Source organism: Triticum dicoccoides, chromosome 4A, assembly GCF_002162155.2.
Source record: "Triticum dicoccoides isolate Atlit2015 ecotype Zavitan chromosome 4A, WEW_v2.0, whole genome shotgun sequence".
Taxonomy (NCBI): domain Eukaryota; kingdom Viridiplantae; phylum Streptophyta; class Magnoliopsida; order Poales; family Poaceae; genus Triticum; species Triticum dicoccoides.
In genome coordinates, this window is record NC_041386.1 from 625,920,040 (window position 1) to 625,940,141 (window position 20,102).

A 20,102-nucleotide genomic window follows, 5' to 3' on the forward strand; every position below is an offset into this window, starting at 1 on the left:
GTGCGCACGCGAGGAGGCTGGCGGGCGGGCGCGCGCATGCGTGGGATGTTCGGCGCGCTGGAGCTCACGCCCCAAATATACGGCTTCGGGTCCAGTTTCTTTGTGCGCGCTGAACACTTTTTACGGCGTGCTTTATTATACAGCGTCCGCTGAAGTGTTAAACTTGCGATTTTTTAGACGCGAGGCTGATATTAGGCCCCTGTTGGAGATGCTCTAAGCTAGAAAACCACCGGCGCAAATCGTCCAAGCACAAAAAACGACCGGCCGGAAGCCCGGAACCAACCAGGCCCTTCCCTCCGCCGCACCGCATCCAAATCGAATCGAGGCCAGACCGCACCGCACCAGCGAGGCAGGGCAAGGCAAACACAACCCTCCCCTCCTCCGCCTTTCTCTCCCCCATTCGCGTCGCGTCTCCACCCCACCCGGCCTCCCCTCTCCTCCTCCACCTCCCCCGTGTCGCGAGAAACCCTCGTCCCATCCTCTCCTCCCTCGTCCCTCCTCCCATGGCGGAGTCGCCCGAGAACGCCGCCGCGGCGCCCGCGCCACCCGCCGCTCCCGCCCCGGCCCCGGCAACGAAGCCGTCCCCGCCCACCAGGTCCGGGATCCCGCCGCGGTACGACCTCGACGCCAAGTGGGACGCCTGCCTCGACCTCTCCATCCGCCGCGTCGCCTACTCCTCCCTCGCCGGCGCCTTCGGCAGCCTCATCCTCTTCCGTAAGCTCCCCACCTCTCCCTTCCCCTCGCTGCATCGCGAGATCTGTTCGCCGCGTGCCACGATTGCCCGTGTTTATCTGTTGATCTAGGGTTGCGCGAAAATAATGCTCGTGCTCCATCTCGATTGGCCTAATCTGATGCGGGATTCCCTAGCTACCTAGGTAGGGCGCGCTCCTCCGGCCGGAAACATTTGGGGACGGGACTAATGCGCATCGCCTGCTTTAGGGCGCTATAGATTGATTGATTTCTCTGCGATTGGAGCGCCAAATTTGACCAGAGTTGAATTTCTCTAGTCAGATTTGCGTCAAAGGCTGTGAGATTCCGATGAGCATAAGCGAAGATGTGCTTATGTTTCGTTTGCTGTATGTTTGTATTCTGTAGTGTAGAGGGCAGAGTCTGATTTCAATCGATTCGTCAATCAGTGTAGGAAGAGCAAGACGTCCTTGAATTGCTGGCTAGGCTATGTGATGGTTTTGATTGGTAGCCAGGGAAGCTGTTTGTGATTTTAGTTGCTGTGAGCGATGCTTTCTTTGTGGAGCTATCATCATTTCCCTGTGGCTGGTAATTTAGAGAAATAATGGTCTAACTGGGATTCTGGTCTGTGGAGGACTTGAATACTGAACGGCCCTTCAAAATTACAGCGTGTTTCCTGTTAGTGCCCAATCATATTCTGTCCTAGACAGTTATACCACTTAGGCCATAGATCTGCACGATGCTCATTTTTAGACTAAAATGTAAGATGTTTTTTATATGATCGATGGTGAGCTGCCGGACCTAGTGATTCCTGAGTTTGGTCTTGATGCTGTTCATTCCAAGTGTTAAGCAGGAATTGATAGGGCTGTGGTATGGTTTTTATTGATCTTTGCTAGTGTGAATTTGTGAAATGTTGGTTTTGTTTAAATCATCATCAAACTCGCTACCTTAGTTCTGTTCTAGCAGTGACGCAAACTGCTTACACCATATAGGCTGCAGTATGCAGAGTCCTAAGTCAGTTTCATTCTTGAGCTTTAGGAGCTTGTCCATTGATGTCTATGTGATGCTTGTTATCAGCTAATCTCAAACTGTTTCCCTGTATCCTATTCTGCTGAATAACTTGGAGTCCTTTTATTTGTATCCAGAATGAGTTTGATTTCAAAAGTTCTATAACAATGCAACTTGTTACTGTGTATCTGATGTTGGCTAGGGAACTATTGAAAAAGTTCTTTGGCTATGTGAATTGTCTGTTTTCCACCTGATAATCCATAATTATGAGTTTGCCTAGCAAGTATTCATGCATTTTTCTTGAATGTTCTCAAATTTGATAATCTTATTTACTTGTAAATTATTCAGAGTTGGCACATGCCGAAAGAAATACTCCATCTATTCCAAAATATAGTGCGCCCGCGTTTCCCGAGGTCCAACTTTGACCATAAATTTAACCAACGAGACCAACTGCGGCGGGAGAAAAAAAATATAATTGAAAACTTCTTTCGAATACGAATTCACTGATATAATTTTTTCTCCCGCCGCAATCGGTCTTGGTAGTTAAATTTACGGTCAAAGTTGAAGCACGTGGATAGAGGAAGCACTACATTGTGGAATGGAGGGAGTACTTTGAGAAGAACTCAAATTTACACTTCGTGAAGTAACCGTCACTAAATCTATGGTCTAATGCATGTTTGACTTGTGTTATTTTATACAGGTAGCCCAACAACCCGCTGGGCATCAGTTGCCCTTGGAGCTGGCGTGGGGATAGGGGCTGCGTTCACTGAATGCTCATACATATTCAATGGTTCTCCTCCAAAGTGGTCGGCCAAAGCTTCGACTGTTCCTGCTCATTCTGAAGTAACTGCTTTCTCACTTTGTCCATATCGTACTGTTAGTTTGTTGGTTAAAATTTATGGTCAGTATGTCTATATGGTTGATACCAAATTGCCAAATATGCTGTTCATTTTTTTTCTCGTTGTAAATATATCATCATTATGATAGTTTATGCTAGGGTTACCAGATCAGTATGTTTTTGAAACATAGTGGATAGTCTGCCAAGTACATACATCTTCTTGTTTATGGCTTCAACACTTTGCTACTAAACTTAAGGCACATAGCAGGTTCATATGTTGAAAACATTGTAGGAAGGATGTATATTCTAATATAAATCAATTAGTTAGTGTATATTAAGTGGACGTCACTTATTTATGGACAGTTTCCTAACCTTCCAACTGTTGGCAATTGCAAACATATTTTCATGCCAGCACTGATTTAAACATAAGCTCCAAGTGCAGTCTGGTTGAGAGTAATGTATCAACTTCCATGCTTGTCTGGTCTATTAGCTTTTGCTGAGTCGGTGCTTGCATTTCTTTTCTATCAATAAACTTATCAAAAACTCGTTGAGATGCTCCTATGTTCTCTTGTTTATGGGTTAGTTTATTTTCATCTGCACATGGGTAAGAAAGGTTATTGCTATCCTTATGTGGCACCACTGCTTTTCAATATAGCTGTTAATGGTTCTCATGATGTTTGGATATTGCTGTAGTGGATTGATCTGTTCCTTGTGAAATGAAACAGTACATGCTTATATTGATGTTGGTCTCTCCTTTTTTTCACCAGGGGGGAGACAATTAAAACACTGTCGGGCGGGATGAGTAGCCCAATCTTGGCGGAGTTTTGGAGTGCTTGCTGATTGAACTTAGCTGTTTCGTGTCTGATGATATCGCCACTCGTCATAGTATGTCCTGAAAGTTAGCATGTGCCCCCTCTCGTGAATTTTCTTCACACATTACGCGGAAACCATTCCTGACTGAGGTCTGATGATATGACCCTATGGCTCCGTAAGTTCGGTCTGTCCTGAGGTTTTATGTCTGGCAATAAATTTTTGGTCATGTGAACTTGTTGTGTAATGCTCTGGCGCTGTTAGTGTACGTTATACTAGTTGCCATCTTGGTGGTTTGATTGTACCAACGCCTGTTTGATTTGAGTAGGTCGATTTGGGTTGGCCTTTTGCTTGCACGCCTGCCTTTTTAGAAAAGGTGGACAATGTCTTCCAAATTTCCCATGGATAGGTCGGCAGGCTGGACACTGGTGTTGCTTGTCCGCGCATAATTTCCTAGGACTTTTTGGCAGCGAATTCCTATGACAATGAAACGAAAACATGCGATGTTATACGTGTGCTTTGTGCTTTAATATACAGTCTGGTGAAAGGAAAGTGGTACGGCAGTACAGAGGCGCAGGCGCACGATCTACATGGCTGGCGATGTGGACGCTTCTTTCAACCTGGCGTGATTTTCGTGAGAGAACCAAATTCAAGTTGGTGAAGATGATGATTTAGGCTGGCACGGTATTGGGGTCGTTTGCTGGATTTCCTTGATTTGATCGCTACTTAACAGGCGTGTGCTCAAAGGATACACACAGGGTTTTGCAAGCAAAAAGGGGAATTCATTGTCACTTTTTCCTATCGTGTAAAAAAAGTCTTTACACGAGAGCAATAGAGGTTGGGGTACACTTGATACGGATTTCTTGCAGTGAATTCTAATGTCAGGTTGGGTTAATTCCCACATGAAAGATGAAACGGATGGTGGGAGGACGAAAGCACGCGACAATGTACATGTGCTCCGTGTTTTATTTAGTACACTCTGATGAAAGCAAAGTGCGTACACTACAGCCAGATCAACATGGCAGGCGATGTCGACGCTTCATTCGCCGCCCCGACGAGCCACCCATGGCAGCATCGATCGGCCACCTTCCAAGCAGCCGCATCCGCACCCCACCCACCGGCGACTGCACCAAGTTGGTCCACCAACCTCCCACCCAGCACCAACGACGGACGGAGAGATGATCATTGATTAGCGCAACGCAACAAGCTAGCTAGATCGTGTCCGATGGGCTCTGCCGCCGGCGCCGATGCGCCGGTGCACCTGCACGGCGACCTGGAGGTGTGGATCGCGGAGGCCAGGCGGCTCCCCAACATGGACATCACGTCGGAGCGCATGCGGAGTTGCTTCACCGCCTGCGTTAGCGGCGAGGGCGGGTCCAGGAGCGGCGGCAGCGCCGGCAGCCGGAGCAAGAAGAAGAAGAAGAAGCGGCTCATCACCAGCGCCAGCTACGCCTACGTGTCCGTGTGCCTGGCGGGCGCCACGGTGGCGCAGACCCGGGTGATACCCAACTCCGGCGCGCCCCGGTGGGACGAGCGCTTCCGCGTCGAGGTCGCCCACGCCGCCGCCACCCTCGACCTCCACGTCAAGGGCAACCACGTCTTCGGCGCGCGCCTCATCGGCGTCGCCTCCGTCCCCGCCCGCCGCCTCGCCGCCGGAGCTCTAGTCCACGGCTGGTTCCCCGTCGTCCACGCCCACGGTCACCACCACCACCACCACCACCACCACCACCACCACCACCACGGCAGCAGCCCGGCCGCCGAGCTGCGCTTCTGCCTGCGCTACACCCCGGTGGCCCAGCAGCACGGCGGCAGCAGCCCGCTGTGCGCCGCCGTGCCCAACGCCTACTTCCCGCTCCGCCGGGGCGGCCGCGTCACGCTCTACCAGGACGCCCACGTCGCCGACGGGCAGCTCCCTGGGATTGAGCTTGATGGCGGCGGGACGTATGAGCACGGCCGGTGCTGGGAGGACATCTCCCGCGCCATCGTCGACGCGCACCACCTCGTCTACGTCGTCGGCTGGTCCATCCACCACCCCGTCCGCCTCGTCAGGGAGCCCGCCGCCGGCACCGGCACCACCATGAAGACGCTCGGGGAGCTCCTCAAAGGCAAGGTCCACGAGGGCGTCCGCGTGGTCATGCTCATCTGGGACGACAAGACGTCCCACGACAGGTTCCTCCTCAAAACGGTACGCTCCTCTGCTTGTATCTGCTCTTCATCATTCAGTTCAGCAAGCCATTATTTTCTCTGTTTCTTGGACACCGCGCATCCATGGAGAAATGTGCTTCCATGAGTAGATTGAAAGTGAAGAATGGTCTGACGGAAACAAAATCTAGGCTGGATGCAGGACGGCGTGATGCACACCCACGACGAGCAGACCAGAAAGTTCTTCAGGCACTCGGGCGTCCACTGCGTGTTGGTTCCTCGCTACGGCAGCAACAAGCTCAGCATCTTCAAGCAGCACGTGAGTGAGGATCTCTATCTAATGTGCTGCTAAAATCAAATTGATTTGCTACTGGATTCACAATGATTCATATATAAGTAATTGACTTGCCTGTGATTTTCTCTCCAGGTTGTGGGGACTCTGTTTACGCACCATCAGAAATGCGTGATTGTCGATTCGCAGGCCGCAAGATCACCGCATTTCTCGGCGGTCTGGACCTGTGTGATGGCAGATATGATACGCCTGAGCATAGGCTTTTCAAAGACCTTGACACTGTTTTTCATCAGGATTTTCATAATCCTACCTTCCCTGTAAGCTCCTCTTCCCCTGGTTCATATTTCTTACTTCTGGTCCTTATCCAAAAAACAACGGTGAATTTGTTTCAGTAGAATGTATCAGCAGCCACATTCGACAGTGTGAACTGATATTCTCTCTTAAAACCTCGGAGCATCTATTTTTTTCTTATGATTTGCAGGTTCATTCTTATGGACCAAGGCAGCCATGGCATGATTTGCACTGCAAAATCGAGGGTCCTGCCGCCTATGACATACTGACAAACTTCGAACAACGATGGCGGAAAGCCACGAAATGGAGGGTCAACCTTAAAAAGGTTGTCATTTGGCATTACGACACATTGATCAAGATTAAACGGATGCCCTGGATTGTTTCACCTTCTACCGATGAGGCGGATGCGCGTGTTTGTCACGAACAGGACACGGAAAACTGGCATGTACAGGTATATATGACTATAACTTTTATTATCCAAATACACAAACAAACTTATAGAAATGTCAGAGATGGTATCTTTTCTTACTTACTTTGGTGTTCTAGGTTTTCAGGTCAATTGACTCAGGATCTGTCAAGGGGTTTCCTAAACTTGTCCAAGAGGCACAGTCACAGGTCAGGTTAAAAAACGAATCCTTTCCATGCACAATGATATACCATGAAAAATGTGTCCATTTACACACCTTTTTCGATAACCTCGTATGTTTTCCCATTTCTTCTTCAGAATCTAGTTTGTGCCAAGAATCTAAAAATTGACAGGAGCATACACAGTGCATACGTGAAAGCCATCAGGTCTGCACAACACTTCATATACATCGAGAACCAGTACTTCATTGGGTCTTCATTCTGCTGGCATTCACACAAAAATACAGGTACACAAATAAATTAAAATCACAACCCGTTCTTGATTTGATCGCAACGATGCTAAATTACTCATTTCCCCCTTCAGTTTTGAACTTAATGCTTCACTGTCTGTGTTATTAATCTTCTTACGATTGTAATGTTTAGGTGCAGACAATTTAATACCCGTCGAGCTGGCCTTGAAGATTGCGAGCAAGATCAAAGCGAAGCAGCGATTTGCGGTCTACATTGTTATCCCAATGTGGCCTGAAGGCATCCCAACCACAGCAGCAGTGCAGCAAATCCTCTTTTGGCAGGTTTGCTCCCAACCAAAGTCTATAGGTATCCTTTTTTTTTTTCGAGCATCATCTGTAGGTATTCTTGTGACGATTAACTCACAAAACCGACAAAATCATGGACCGAAAGCAAGAGAACATATCCCTGCGATTCCTCAGAAGAAAAAAGAGAACATCTCATTGCATACCATGTGGCAAATGTTTGAAAACACCAAGATTTATAGTCGAAGTTTCATCTAGTTTTTTGGATGGAGAATTTTCAACATTTGAAAATAAGAATTATGTATTAATCTACTCACAATATTTTATTATATTGAAGTCAATTCATTAAAATGAGACACTAGCACACCATCAGATTCTAATATGGTAGGCATGACTCTGTTTAACCACTACAAGAATTATGAAACAAAGGGAGTAATTACTACTCCTATTAAAGTACATTAAAAATAATAAAGAGATGTAACCGATTCGTCTCAGTGGTCCTATATAAGGTGTGAGAGTACATAATACAAGGAGTATAGAATCATTTCCTTATATACGAATGATGATGATAATGATGATTTTTTGAAGGGGCAAACCATGTCTATGATGTACAAGATCATAGCGGACGCTCTCGAGAGCCAGGGTCTCCTCGACTCCCATCCTCAAGACTATCTGAACTTCTACTGCCTCGGGAGGCGCGAGCTCGCCGCCTCTCCGGAGGAGAGCTTATGCAACGACAACTCTGCTCTGGTACTGCACATCATCCATCCACCCTCCTCTCTGATTCCATTAATCACATGCATGGTGAATGTTGTATTGGAATTGGGTGACAATTGAGGACATGGTTGTTGGTGCAAACTCACAGGGCATGGCGCAGAAGCACCGGAGGTTCATGATCTACGTGCACTCCAAAGGGATGGTGGTGGACGACGAGTACGTGGTGATCGGGTCGGCCAACATCAACCAGAGGTCCATGGAAGGGTCCAGGGACACGGAGATCGCCATGGGCGCGTACCAGCCGCACCACACCTCGGCCGGAGACCACGGCGCTCCTCCTCGCGGACAGGTGTACGGGTACAGGATGTCGCTGTGGGCGGAGCACCTGGGCGGCAGGGCGGAGGAGTGGTTCCGGCGGCCGGAGTCGGAGGAGTGCGTGCGGCGGGTGAACGCGGCGGCGGAGGAGAACTGGCGGGCGTACGTGTCGCCGGACGAGACGACGAGGGGGCACCTGATGCGGTACCCCGTGAAGGTGGACAGGGACGGCGGCGTTGGGCCGCTGCCGGGCCACGAGTGCTTCCCGGACGTCGGCGGCAAGGTCCTCGGCGGGCAGTCATCGCTGCCCGATGCTCTCACCACGTAATTAAGCTAACCGATTGTCAGGATCCAAACAACACTAACGAGACAGCACTCACTCAAAAGAAAAAAAGAAAAGAAAAACTGTAATAACATAGTACTCCCTCCGTTCCAAATTACTTGTCGCAGAAATGGATGTATCTAAAACTGGAATACATCTAGATACATCCATATCTGCGACAAGTAATTCGAAACGGAGGGAGTAGATGGCTATTTTTTGGGGTGAAATTTTGTGGTTTGCTTATTTTTGTTACTACTACATGATGCCCGCCACGTACTTGCGTTACTAGGGGATTGGTTGCAATATGTTTTAATGAGATTTAATTGTTTGAAACATGAGTATTTGGATAAATAAATATTTGGATGAGTAACACGAGAACTAAAAGAAATATTTTGAGTACATAATTTATTGGATCTATTAATTATTGAGATGGTCCCATGTATCTTTTATGTCATGGTGGGTATTTTTCATGCATATGCTGAGATGCCGTGTGTGCATGTTAGAGAAATTTACACAAACCACCAGTTTTTGTGGTCGAATTTGTTCAAAATACAACTGTTGTTGTTGCATAAAGCATCACATATTGGTGCAATCCTTTGCAGTTGGCCAAAATCCAGCATGGCCTACCCTGCAATCCGCTGTTGTTCATGGAGAACACATGCAATAGCCGCCCTACTTGCCCTATGGGGAACTTCGCCCCGTGTTGTTGATTGAATTTGGCCGTTGTTTCATGTTTGATGCGGCCACATGTTACAGTATCATCTAGCGACAAAATTCTGTGCTATACCAAAACAGCGTCGGTCCTAAAATCTGCTATTAGCAAGATATTGTACAATAATTCATATAATGAGCATTCTCAGCACGCTATTGTGTGCTATTAGCGATGCTGTAGCGTCCTATTTTTTCCCGTGATATTACCCTGAAGCTAGCATGTGCTCCTCTCGTGATATTCTTACCTATGGCTGCACATTGCACTCTGCAGGAAATGGCGTCCCCCTTCCAACAAAAAAGATGGCGTTTACGGGTTTTTAGTGGAAATGGCGGGCCTTTAGGGCTTAATTTTCTGCCCTGTGCAGCCCAATTGGAGCTAGGGTGGACCCAGCTGGGCTTCCTCACCCGAGCCTGGGCCGGAATTAACAAGGCCTGGGCTTTTTACACCCGTGCGCGCCCATCTCCAGCATAGGGCCCGGATGTGAAGATCGTATCTATCCATCGTTCACGTACTTCAAACAGCGGTATCTCTCCGGTCGGGAGTCCTCCGCCTTCCTTCCACCAGACCCAGGCCTTTCTTGTTCCACAATCCACTCCGGATTCCATCCGCCGCACCACCGCAGAGTAGAGGATCTCTTCCGACATAGTACGATCGAGGGAACCAGACCTAGAACCTATCAAGGCCAAGGATATGGAGGAAGCTATGGCGTCTCTAACAAAGGCGACCAGAGGTTTCTTGGTTAAATGACATAGAGAATTTCCAATCTCATGTTTGCACCTTAAGCTCTACTTTATCAACACTTTCTTATGCGAAGTCGGCCTACTCGTAGGCGACGCAATCGACATCGGTCTATTGAAAGACTTAGATCTCGCCATTCTTGATGAGACATATAATTCGGAATGCAGTAAAGAGTATATGTTGCAGCGAGCACATGAAATATATGTTCTTTTCACTGCCTACCCTAGTGTGCTCTGCTGCCTCACAAAGCTCTCTCTACAAAATGTAGCCTTTGACAAATTGGACATGCACCATATCATGTTTGATTGCTGCAAGCAACTGAAGCACCTAAGCCTCACTCAGTGTGATATTGGTGATACATCTCCCTTTAAGATTGATGCACCAAACTCAAAACTATGTGTTCTAGAGCTCACCGAGTGTGGCTTTGTGAAACTTGAGGTAGCATGCCTTCCGAAATTGGAGAAGTGCAATTTAGATACTTGGTTTTTTAACTACTAGCACATATGCCCGTGCGTTGCAACGGGTGGATTTGAACTATGTTTAGAAAATTAGAACTATGTTGAACCACTCATTCTTCGTTATGGAGTACGTAAATGCTAGCTGTAATGAATCCAAATTGCTTGGATGACGAACTGGAACGTAGGAGAAGAGTCTCTAATGTCAAAAAGGATTCATCAACATGGTTCTTCGAGAAGCGACTCATGGGACATGATAGCTCTTGCCGGAGGACGACAATGTGATGTTCCTCCACCACTACGTTGACAACTCACCCGGTGGCAAGCCAAACTCTTCATAGGTAGCAAGTCCGCTTGCTAATTTTACGGGCACTGCCGTCGTAGCTGAACGAGACCATATGAAGGAGGGGTTTGGACATGGGCACACGAAGAGGGGTTAATATTATAGTAGGTGCAATTGCAGAAACAATTTAATCCATGCATATAAGATTTATGAACCCGGAAGATATTTACTACACCAAAAACATTGCATTGTTTGAAAATAGTTTGTACGCCTAAAGAAATGGCACTTTCGCTTTGAGACCTAAGGAAGACACATCTCCGTTGTCTGGCCGCTTGAGTATGCAGCCAACCCACCCTTGTTCGAACCTCGGGTCTAGCGCATGGTGCTCATGGAGTTTTCTTCTATTAAAAAAAGCCAACATGAGGACACCCAATTAAAATTACAGCAAATGTTTAATCCCACAAGTTAGGGCACGTCCTCATCTGGGACCTTCATACAGCTACACCACATGCAGGCTTCTACCATTTAATTACTTTACATCTACACATGATATGCATCTAGCCTAATTTATGGGTGTATTTGTCAAGTTAACAAATCATAGACTTGTCTTTGTAATGGAATCAATTTTTTCGACTGGAGCAAAGAAACAAATTATGTGTCAACAGGAAGCAGACTTATAAGTTTAGATTGAAGCAAATTTCAATTGCAGCATAAGTAAAATGTGTTTCCAACAGATGAAAATCCGGTAGTTACTTGGTGAGTGAACCCACGTAATTAGCGGTTTCTATTTTGGAAGCGTGAGGTGGGTGGGAAGCAGCACCCCCTATACGGCTAAGGGGGTGTTTGTTTCCAGGGCCTTTTTTTTGTAGGGACTAGAAAAAGTCCATTTTAGAGACTTTTTTATCAAACGGGAGGGACTTTTTAGGGACTAAACACGGGAGGGACTTTTTAGGGACTAAACTAGGCATTTGGGACTAAATGAAGAAGACTCTCAAGGAGGGTCTTTTTTGAGACTTTTTGGGACTTTTCCAACAATGCCCCTCCATGCATCCATTGACCCGCCACCCCATGGTGTTGTTTGATTGTTATTATTCTATATACTAGGGGCAACATGGTGGGCCTAAGCTAAATCCAATCATCCCTGACTGCACTACTATAATAGCCTCTTTATTAACTCCCACAGATTATTCCAATTAAATTTAATACCCATGCATGGCCACAAGTTATACGCCCATAATTCCCGGTTTAATGTCATGCTCATGCACCTCGAGGCCTTCTCTGTTTTCACTTTTTGTTCGTTGATTCCTGAGCTCGCTTATTGCCAGGTAACTCGAGACCGTATTTAAATTGGTAGAAATTGTTGTAAATAGCCCAGGTGGGACTATTAAACTGTGGAAACTTATGATGAAAAAGAAACTGTGAAAAGTTGTGCGTTCGCTGTTCAAGATACTTTTACGGAAAGCTCTCTATTGTAATCACATGCAGGTGCTTAGCCCAGTTGGTGCCTGCAGTTTCAGCTGTAGATGAGATTGTGAGTTCAATTCCTCATTTAGCTGCAGGAACCAATTCCTCAGAAGGCTTGCCTGCCTCATGGCCCATAAGTGGGCTGGAACCAATGCTTCGCTGAAGCAATTTCACGGGCCCAGGCGCAAAATTAGCACCCCCGGGAAGCCCAGCCATGTTGAGACTTCTGGCCCAGCTGACCTATGAAACGATTTTTAATGGGTTGCGTGGATTTTCTTATAAATAGTACCATCTTGTTTATATATCTTAAATACAAAATCATCTAAGCGGGACGAAACTAAGAATATCACCTTGCTTTAATAGTAGGTATAGATATAGATATGCCATTGGCCTTTGGTTTTGCCCCGTCTCTTGGAGAATTAGAACTCGCATATGGTGCAATATGCTCTAAAGATCAATTTAAATTAAGTGAGCTTATACATGGAACCACAGGCGTACATACTCTCACACTGGATTTCGAAGGAGAAAATGTAAGTTGTAGTTTATTTTTGCGAAGTGGTCATATTTTTGTTTGCATTCATTAGTTATCACAGCTATCAAAGTTCATAGCTAGATGTGTTTATTCATGATATTGATTAAGCATAGCTTAAATATGTTTGATACCTTCATTTTTGTGCTTGGAAATTATCCACTCTTGATTGACCAGCTTTGGATGCAACCTGAAATGAAGCAACTATGCACAGCTTTCAACAAGCTAAGGAAGTTGTTTGTGCGTGGTATTTTTGTTGAATTTGACATTTTATGGACGATGGCCTTTCTTGCAGCGGCACCATCTATTGAGATATTACATATTGAGGTAACGTAGTTGTAAATTATGTTGCCTTTTGTTTGGTTCTCCACATATAGAGGCTTCTATTCTTGACAAATTTAGGTGAAAGCTGTTAAACATTATCCAACTACATGTGTATCCATTTTTCATCCAAATATGGGAACATGTATGCGATATGGATGAAGTGAGTGAGGATTGCAGACGACGGAACAACTTTGAAAGAAGGACTCCTCAGTGGGAGATGGACTTCGACCACACCAAGAATTGGATTTTGAAAGAGCTAGTATTCGTTGGCTTTAGGTCACTAGAACAACAATTTACACTCATAAGATCGGTGCTCCAGCGATCTCCCAACTTGTGTAAGATAGTTCTAAAAGGAGACGAGGAATGTAACTTATGCGCTGCTCATGGTGCGCCGCCTTCAAAATTTCCCAAGAAGGATGAACAAGAAATGGTCATGAGGCGAATTAGAGATGGCATATTCTCGCCCCAAATAATTTTTGATGAAAATTCTGAAAGGAGGCGAGGAATGTGACTCATGGTGCGCTGCCTGTGAAACTCCATGAGAAGGATAAGGAAGAAATGGTCATCAGCCCCAAATGAGACATGATGTATTCTTGCTTATATAATATACTAACGCTTATATCTTAGGCCAAATACTGTTTGGTGCATAAGATGTAGGAAACAGTTTGTATGAAAAAAACATACTCCCTCCGTCCCATAATATAAGAACGTTTTTAACACTACACTACTTCGGTTCTATGTTTTATTAGACCATCACTATTGCTAATATTTTTCGGCAAAAAGGGGCCGTTAGAGGAGTTAGAGATATGCCTGTTGTCACTGCAAAAAATATGTTCCTTGGGCATGATTGACAAAAAAGATTGAAAATATCATAACCATGCGTGCAGCAGAGTACAGAACAATAATAATGGCACAAATGCAACAAAAAAAAAATTGTCGACGGAGAAAAAAAAAAGCGCCAACAGCACGATTCGAACCTGCGCAGGCAAAGCCCAACAGATTTCGAGTCTGTCTCCTTAACCACTCGGACATATCGACTTTTGATGCCTATTTTGGAAACTAGTTTTATTTATTACATGACTTACATCCACACTGGGCAGAAACCAGTATGCCCAAATCCAGACAGATGGTGCAGTTCGGCAGCTAAACAATAGAGCAAATCAACAGGAAATTATTTTTCTGTACACACATTTAATTCCTGGCTACTACCAATTTTTTTTAGGGGTAAAAAAAAGGCAATAAGACTCTTACACTGAATCTGGTGTGGACATTCTTACACTGAATATTCGTGTACACATTCCTACACTGAATTTTGTGCACACATTCTTCCACTAGTCACTACCAGTTCCAGGGATTGAATTGTGAATTTGTGATACCCTCAAACAGTCAAACTAAAATGAAGGTGCTGCAACAGTCTAAATAAACTAAACGGGGCGCACGGGGAAGTCCTCTTCGTAGCAGAATCCGCATCTAACGAGGAAACTCCGATGAAGATACCATCTCTTGCTCTGAATCTTCTCTAGACATTCTTACACTGAATTTATGGACACACTCTTCTACTATCCGCTGCTTACTAGTTACAGGGACTGAATTTGGTATACCCTCAAGCTAAAATCAAGGTACTGCAACAATCTAGATGAACAAAACAGGGCGCAAGGGGAAGTCATCTTCACAACAAAATCTACCTTCTAGCGAGGAAATTCGGATGAAGATACCATCTCTCGCTCCATGGAGTAAGACCTCGTGAAAGCCTGCGATGGCGGATTAGCAACAACAAAACGAACCTCAACGTTCTTCAGCATGGCCACAAAAGTAAATCTGGACTTCATTGCAGTTGACAACAATGGCTTGGTGTCGCCGTGCCTTTGCAACTCTTGTTTGTGTGTTCTCTGCTATACTGTTGAAGTGTTTTGTGAACATAATTAGTTTGTTAACAATTTGACTTTTCTAGATATTTGAATTCAATTTTTGTCTGAAAATTTCACGGTAACCATGGTAACCTCGGGGTTTTTTTTTCGGAAAAAACTTCTAACCTATTCATCATCAATCATAGCAGTACAACGAACACTAGACATAATAAAAAAATACATCTAGATCCATAGACCACATTATGATGACTACAATTTGACTTTTCTAGATATTTGAATTCAATTTTTGTTTGAAAATTTCACGGTAACCATGGCAACCTCGGTTTTTCTTAGAAAAACTTCTAATCTATTCATCATCAATCATTGCAGTACAACGAATACTAGAAATAATATTCAATCTATTCATCATCAATCGTGCCAGTACAACTAACACTAAAAATAATAAAAAGTACAAGCACTGAAGAAAATTGAAGGCGTGCCGATGGCCGTGTGATCTACCACATGATTCAAAATCTTTGCAAAAAATATGTTGCTGCAGTATTTTCTGCAACAGAGGTCTAGTTGCAAAAATTATTCGCAACAAAGGCCATGTTGCAGAATTTTTTAAAATTGTCTTTTCCTCTTAACCTGTTGCAACAAGAGTCTTGTTGTAGACGACAAAAATCAATTGCGGATCCCACTCCACGTCGTCCAGCAGCAACGTCTGACGCAGGCGTGTCGGGGAAGACCGAGGAATGAAGGCTGCCAAGGTAATGCGGTATCGATCTTGCCGGAGCGGCGTAGATCCGGCAAGAGGCGGCTTGGACGAAGTCATCGAGCGGCCGTGGAAAGGCGACCAACGACCGAGCGGTCGGGCCCGTCGACGGAGAAGAGGAATGAAGAGGAGAGAGGGGAGGGCCGATGAAGGAGAGCATGCTCATCCATGCCGGCGCCGACATGTCTAGTGGCGCGCATGTCTGGAGGTTGTGGGAATCCAGATCTTGCAACAAGCTAGTTGTTGCGGGGTGAAAATTGTAACAATGGTCCAGTTTGCAAAGCTAACCGTGAAAAAAAGATATACTTCCGAGCCATGTGATTAAAAAAATATTCGACAACCATAAAGACAATGGATGCGCGCAGAAAGATCGGCCGGGTGGTGAAAAAAAGGTACTTTCGAGCCATGTGATTAAAAAAATATCCGACAGCCATAAAGGTGATGGATGCCTGCAAAAAGATCGGCCGGGTGGTGAAAAAAGATACTTCCAAGCCATGTGATTAAGAAAATATCTAACAGCCATAAAGGCGATGGATGCGGAAAGATCGATGGGATGAAAAGAAGAGTTTCCTTTTTTTTATTTAGGTGTAAAAAAATAATGACCCATCGCACAGACCACACTCCACATCGATCCCCTCTCGAAACCATCGCCTCCGCCGCCCACCATGCCGCCGCCGCCGCCGGCGGCACCATCGCTGCCGGATGAGATCCTCGAGGAGATCTTCCTCCGGCTCCCGCCGGACGAGCCCGAACACCTCGTGCGCGCGTCCCTCGCAAGCAAGCTCTGGCTCGGCCTCCTCTGCGGCCCTCGCTTCCGCGGCCGCTACCACGACCACCATGGAGCTCCCCCCATGCTGGGCTTCCTCCATACCTGGCTGGAGAACTGGGAGGATCAAGGCCCCGTCCCACACCTCACCTCCACCACGAAATTCGGCGCGCGCATTCCGGACCACGAACGCGACTACTCTCCGCTGGACTGCCGCCATGGCCGCGTCCTTCTTGGGGATGATGTGAATCAGATACCCATGGCGCTCGTCGTCTGGGACCCCATGACGGGCCGCCGGAGGGAGCTGGAAGCGCCCGACCTGGTGGTCGACAGCCACGGGACTGCCGTGCTCTGCGCCGTGGGCGGCTGCGACCACCGCGCTTGTCACGAGGGTCCCTTCCAGGTGGTCTTTGTTTGCGTGGGCTCGAAAGGAGATGACGATGAGGATTGCGTTGCGTACGCTTGTGTGTCCTTGCCAGAGACCGGTGACTGGAGCAAGCCGTGCCCTCTATTTGATCAGTGGGGCGAGCCATGCCCTGCTCTTCTTCTTCCGGCCGAAACATTCTTCGAGCCAACGCCCCCTGTCCTCATCGAAGGAGCAGCACTTCACTTCATGCTTGAGGTTGTTGATGATGATAGTGTAGGAATTCTTAAGTATGACTTGAGCTCTCATAGCTTGTCACTGATTGATGCACCGATTGAGGGTTCTCACATTCCCACTGCCTCTATCCTCATGGCCATGGAGGATGGCAGTTTGGGGTTTGCGCATGTCAGTGGATCAACACTCTATCTGTGGTCAAGACTGATGGGTTCCGATGGAGTTGCTTCATGGAGTCAACGTACAATTATCAATCTCGGAAACCTTTTCCCCATCCAAAATCCCGAGGGAAGCCTTAGACTGGTTGGATCCGTGGAGGGCCGTGATGTCCTCTTTGTGTCCACGGAGCTGGGCATCTATGAGATTAATGTTGAGTCGCAGCGATGGAAGAAGCTATGGAAGAGAAAGAAATTACATGCTCTGATTCCATACATGAGTTTCTATACAATCCAAAAGGTATAGTTGTATCTAGATATCCTTTTTTGTGATTGGGAAATAACTGTAAGCAATACTCTATATAGGTTAGTGGAGCAAACAAAACAAAGAATCTCTAATCAGATATAAAGTTACAGTTCAACTGTTCCCAATCAAACTTTTGAGTCCTTGGTAATTACAACTAATCATGATTACTTAACTGGCAATTTATATAGTACCATGTTTACCCTTTTTGGAATCACACTGCCAAATCTATTTTTGCAGAAAGGCGGCCACTCTCATCAACAAGAAAGATGGCAAGCTTGGAGGCGACAAGGGTGTTGTGATGAATAAACTTGCAGAAAGGATAATCTTGTAATGAACCTCCCATTATTGCAGATGCAGTAGGAACCATGTGCTCTGTTGTTTTATTTGCTTGAAATGCATCTGCAGACAGCAGCTTTGTCTTACCATTTTGAGAACTCTACAGTTTGCTCTCCCAACACTCTAAATTTACCTTTCAAAGAGATATGTTTGAACTTTGGTGAGTTGAGATGATGGTTTATGCATGCTGTCTCACTGATTTGCCTTAATTAATTTAGTGAAGTGTTAACTTCTTAGCAAAGCAGTGTTACTGACGAGCATAAGATGTAAACTGAATCTTGAGCTGTATGTTCAAGGAACTACATATATGGGGCTGTATTGCTACCTTGAGATCTTTTAAGTTTTTATTTTCGTTCAGCAGCTCCACAAAAACTGCATGAAGATCTTGAGTAGTTCGTTATTTGTTGCATAATTTGGGTCCATAGTGCACATAATAGTATATCTGGGCTTCGGTAAGATATCATGTCCATTATGGCATACATGCATCAACAATGGTTGGGGTATGCTGAAGGGGGGCATGGTGCTCGACATGGAATGGCTGAACCCAAGCTCGCTTGGACGGTTTAGAAAATCTGAGAACTGTGTTTTCAAGTTTCAAAATTTTCTAAAATGAACCACTCATGTACATAGGATAGTATAGCATTTACAGGCAAATTTTTGTGATAAAATGTGCTAATTTGTGTTTTCACAAAATGTATATTCCTGATTTTGTCAGTAAGTTTGGTAAAAAAAATTGTGCTTCCGTAAGGGTGATCCTATATGTATCTGAGTTTCGGATGATCAGCAGTGTGAAACCTTGTCCTGAGCTAGGATTTTCTGTCGATCAAGAGATGATGATGGCTTGTGCACGGCTTGATTATAGATCTTAATTAACCATATATGGGAGGGCACGTCAGGTAAGCATTTTTGTGAAAGGGGGCATCAATTGGAAATGCATCAATTTAGTCTTACCATTCTGAAGACTCAACAGTTTGCTCTACCTATGATTAGCTGATAATGATGGCATGTCTAGAGAGTGTTTTCTCTAACCCAATAGATGATGATGGATGTTGGCCCCACTGATATGCGTTGACTAATTTAGTCAGTGTTCTTTTTCTTACCAAAGCAATGAGTATAAGATGTAAAAATTGAATCTTGAGCTTTATGTTTAGGGAACTACAGATATGGGGCCCATATTGCTGCCCGACGATCTTTTAGCCCTATCTTGCTTCAGTAGCTCCACAAAACTGCATGAAGGTCTTGAGTAGTTCTATTTTGTTGCATATTTTTGGCCTACAGTGCACATAATAGTAGACTGCAATGCCTATGTAGTGAGATGAAGATGTTCATATGTTTGGTCAGAGTGCAATGCAACGGTGATCATTGCAACTCTTTTGATATTCACCGATTTTCCTTCTTAGATAAGATCTTTTACTCAAAATCATGACCACACATTTCTTTATGTTTTTTTACCTATAATATATAGAAGATATGGTTGTGTTTCAGATGTCTGATAGCTAGTTAATCTTGTTCATTCTTCATGGAAAAACGAATTGCCTTTTGAGTTGTTTTTTGTATGCATTCACCCGTCTCGTATTTGGATCTTATTAGTGCCCATTGCTAGGTAATTGTTTGCTGTGCTGGTATAACTGAGGCTTCAGTAAGATATAAATGTCCATTATGGCATAGAGCTGCTAATGCAATTCTCAAATTTTATATCACACACCTCGAAAATGGTTGAGTATGCTGTAGGGCAGAGTGCTCGGCATGGTTTGCTGAACCCAATCTGGTTTGGACAGTTTAGAAAAATCTGAGAACTGTGTTTTTTTTAACTTTCAACATTTTCTAAGAAGAGTCGCTCATGTACATAGGCTGTTGTTAGCATTAATGTGCAAATTTTTGTGATAAAAAGTGCTAATTTGTGTTTTTTCACAAAATTTATATGCACGATTTCTTTCGGGAACTCTTCCTTTTGTGAGTAAGTTTGTACTTTTCTTGTGTCATCTGTAAGCGTGGTCCTATATGTATTTGCATGCAGTACCATTTTAAAACTGTAGGTTTTGCTCTCCCAGCTTTGGTCCAATCTCTAAAATCCTCCCCCCAGAGTAGTTTCAGATGATCAACAGAGTATAAGGGATTGTCCTGAGCTAGGATTTTCTGCCGCTCAGCAGATGATGATGGCTTGATTTAAATCTTAATTAACTTTGTGAACTGAACAACTACTGTATGTCAGTTGCTGTTACTGCAGTAAATTAGCACTTCCTTTGAGAAAATTACTGTTACTGCAGTACTCT

General features: G+C 45.2%; 2 protein-coding genes, 1 non-coding gene and 1 pseudogene across 3 annotated transcripts; 3 read left to right on the top strand and 1 right to left on the bottom strand.

Moving 5' to 3' along the window:
• Positions 1-390: 390 nt before the first annotated feature.
• Positions 391-3,578, top strand: LOC119287490. The gene is made up of 3 exons (XM_037567047.1): positions 391-714; positions 2,396-2,538; positions 3,301-3,578. Exons 1-3 carry the CDS (start codon positions 504-506, stop codon positions 3,313-3,315), a joined length of 369 nt encoding a protein of 122 aa, XP_037422944.1. The 5' UTR covers positions 391-503; the 3' UTR covers positions 3,316-3,578.
• Positions 3,579-3,785: 207 nt separating this feature from the next.
• Positions 3,786-8,792, top strand: LOC119287491 (annotated as a pseudogene).
• A 5,209-nt stretch (positions 8,793-14,001) lies between these two features.
• TRNAS-CGA lies at positions 14,002-14,083 on the bottom strand. The gene has a single exon. It is a non-coding gene; the product is annotated as a tRNA-Ser (tRNA).
• A 2,227-nt stretch (positions 14,084-16,310) lies between these two features.
• On the top strand, positions 16,311-18,172 carry LOC119289442. Its single transcript, XM_037568763.1, has 2 exons — positions 16,311-17,487; positions 17,731-18,172. The coding sequence occupies exons 1-2, from the start codon at positions 16,333-16,335 to the stop codon at positions 17,797-17,799; spliced, it is 1,224 nt and encodes a 407-aa protein (XP_037424660.1). The 5' UTR covers positions 16,311-16,332; the 3' UTR covers positions 17,800-18,172.
• Positions 18,173-20,102: the final 1,930 nt, after the last annotated feature.

Excerpts from the sequence above, each read along its gene's own strand:
- LOC119287490 (XM_037567047.1), top strand. The coding sequence starts at position 504 with ATGGCGGAGTCGCCCGAGAACGCCGCCGCGGCGCCCGCGCCACCCGCC. Across the intron at positions 715-2,395 it reads CGGCAGCCTCATCCTCTTCC|GTAGCCCAACAACCCGCTGG; the intron begins GTAAGCTCCCCA and ends TATTTTATACAG.
- LOC119289442 (XM_037568763.1), top strand. The coding sequence starts at position 16,333 with ATGCCGCCGCCGCCGCCGGCGGCACCATCGCTGCCGGATGAGATCCTC. Across the intron at positions 17,488-17,730 it reads GTTTCTATACAATCCAAAAG|AAAGGCGGCCACTCTCATCA; the intron begins GTATAGTTGTAT and ends CTATTTTTGCAG.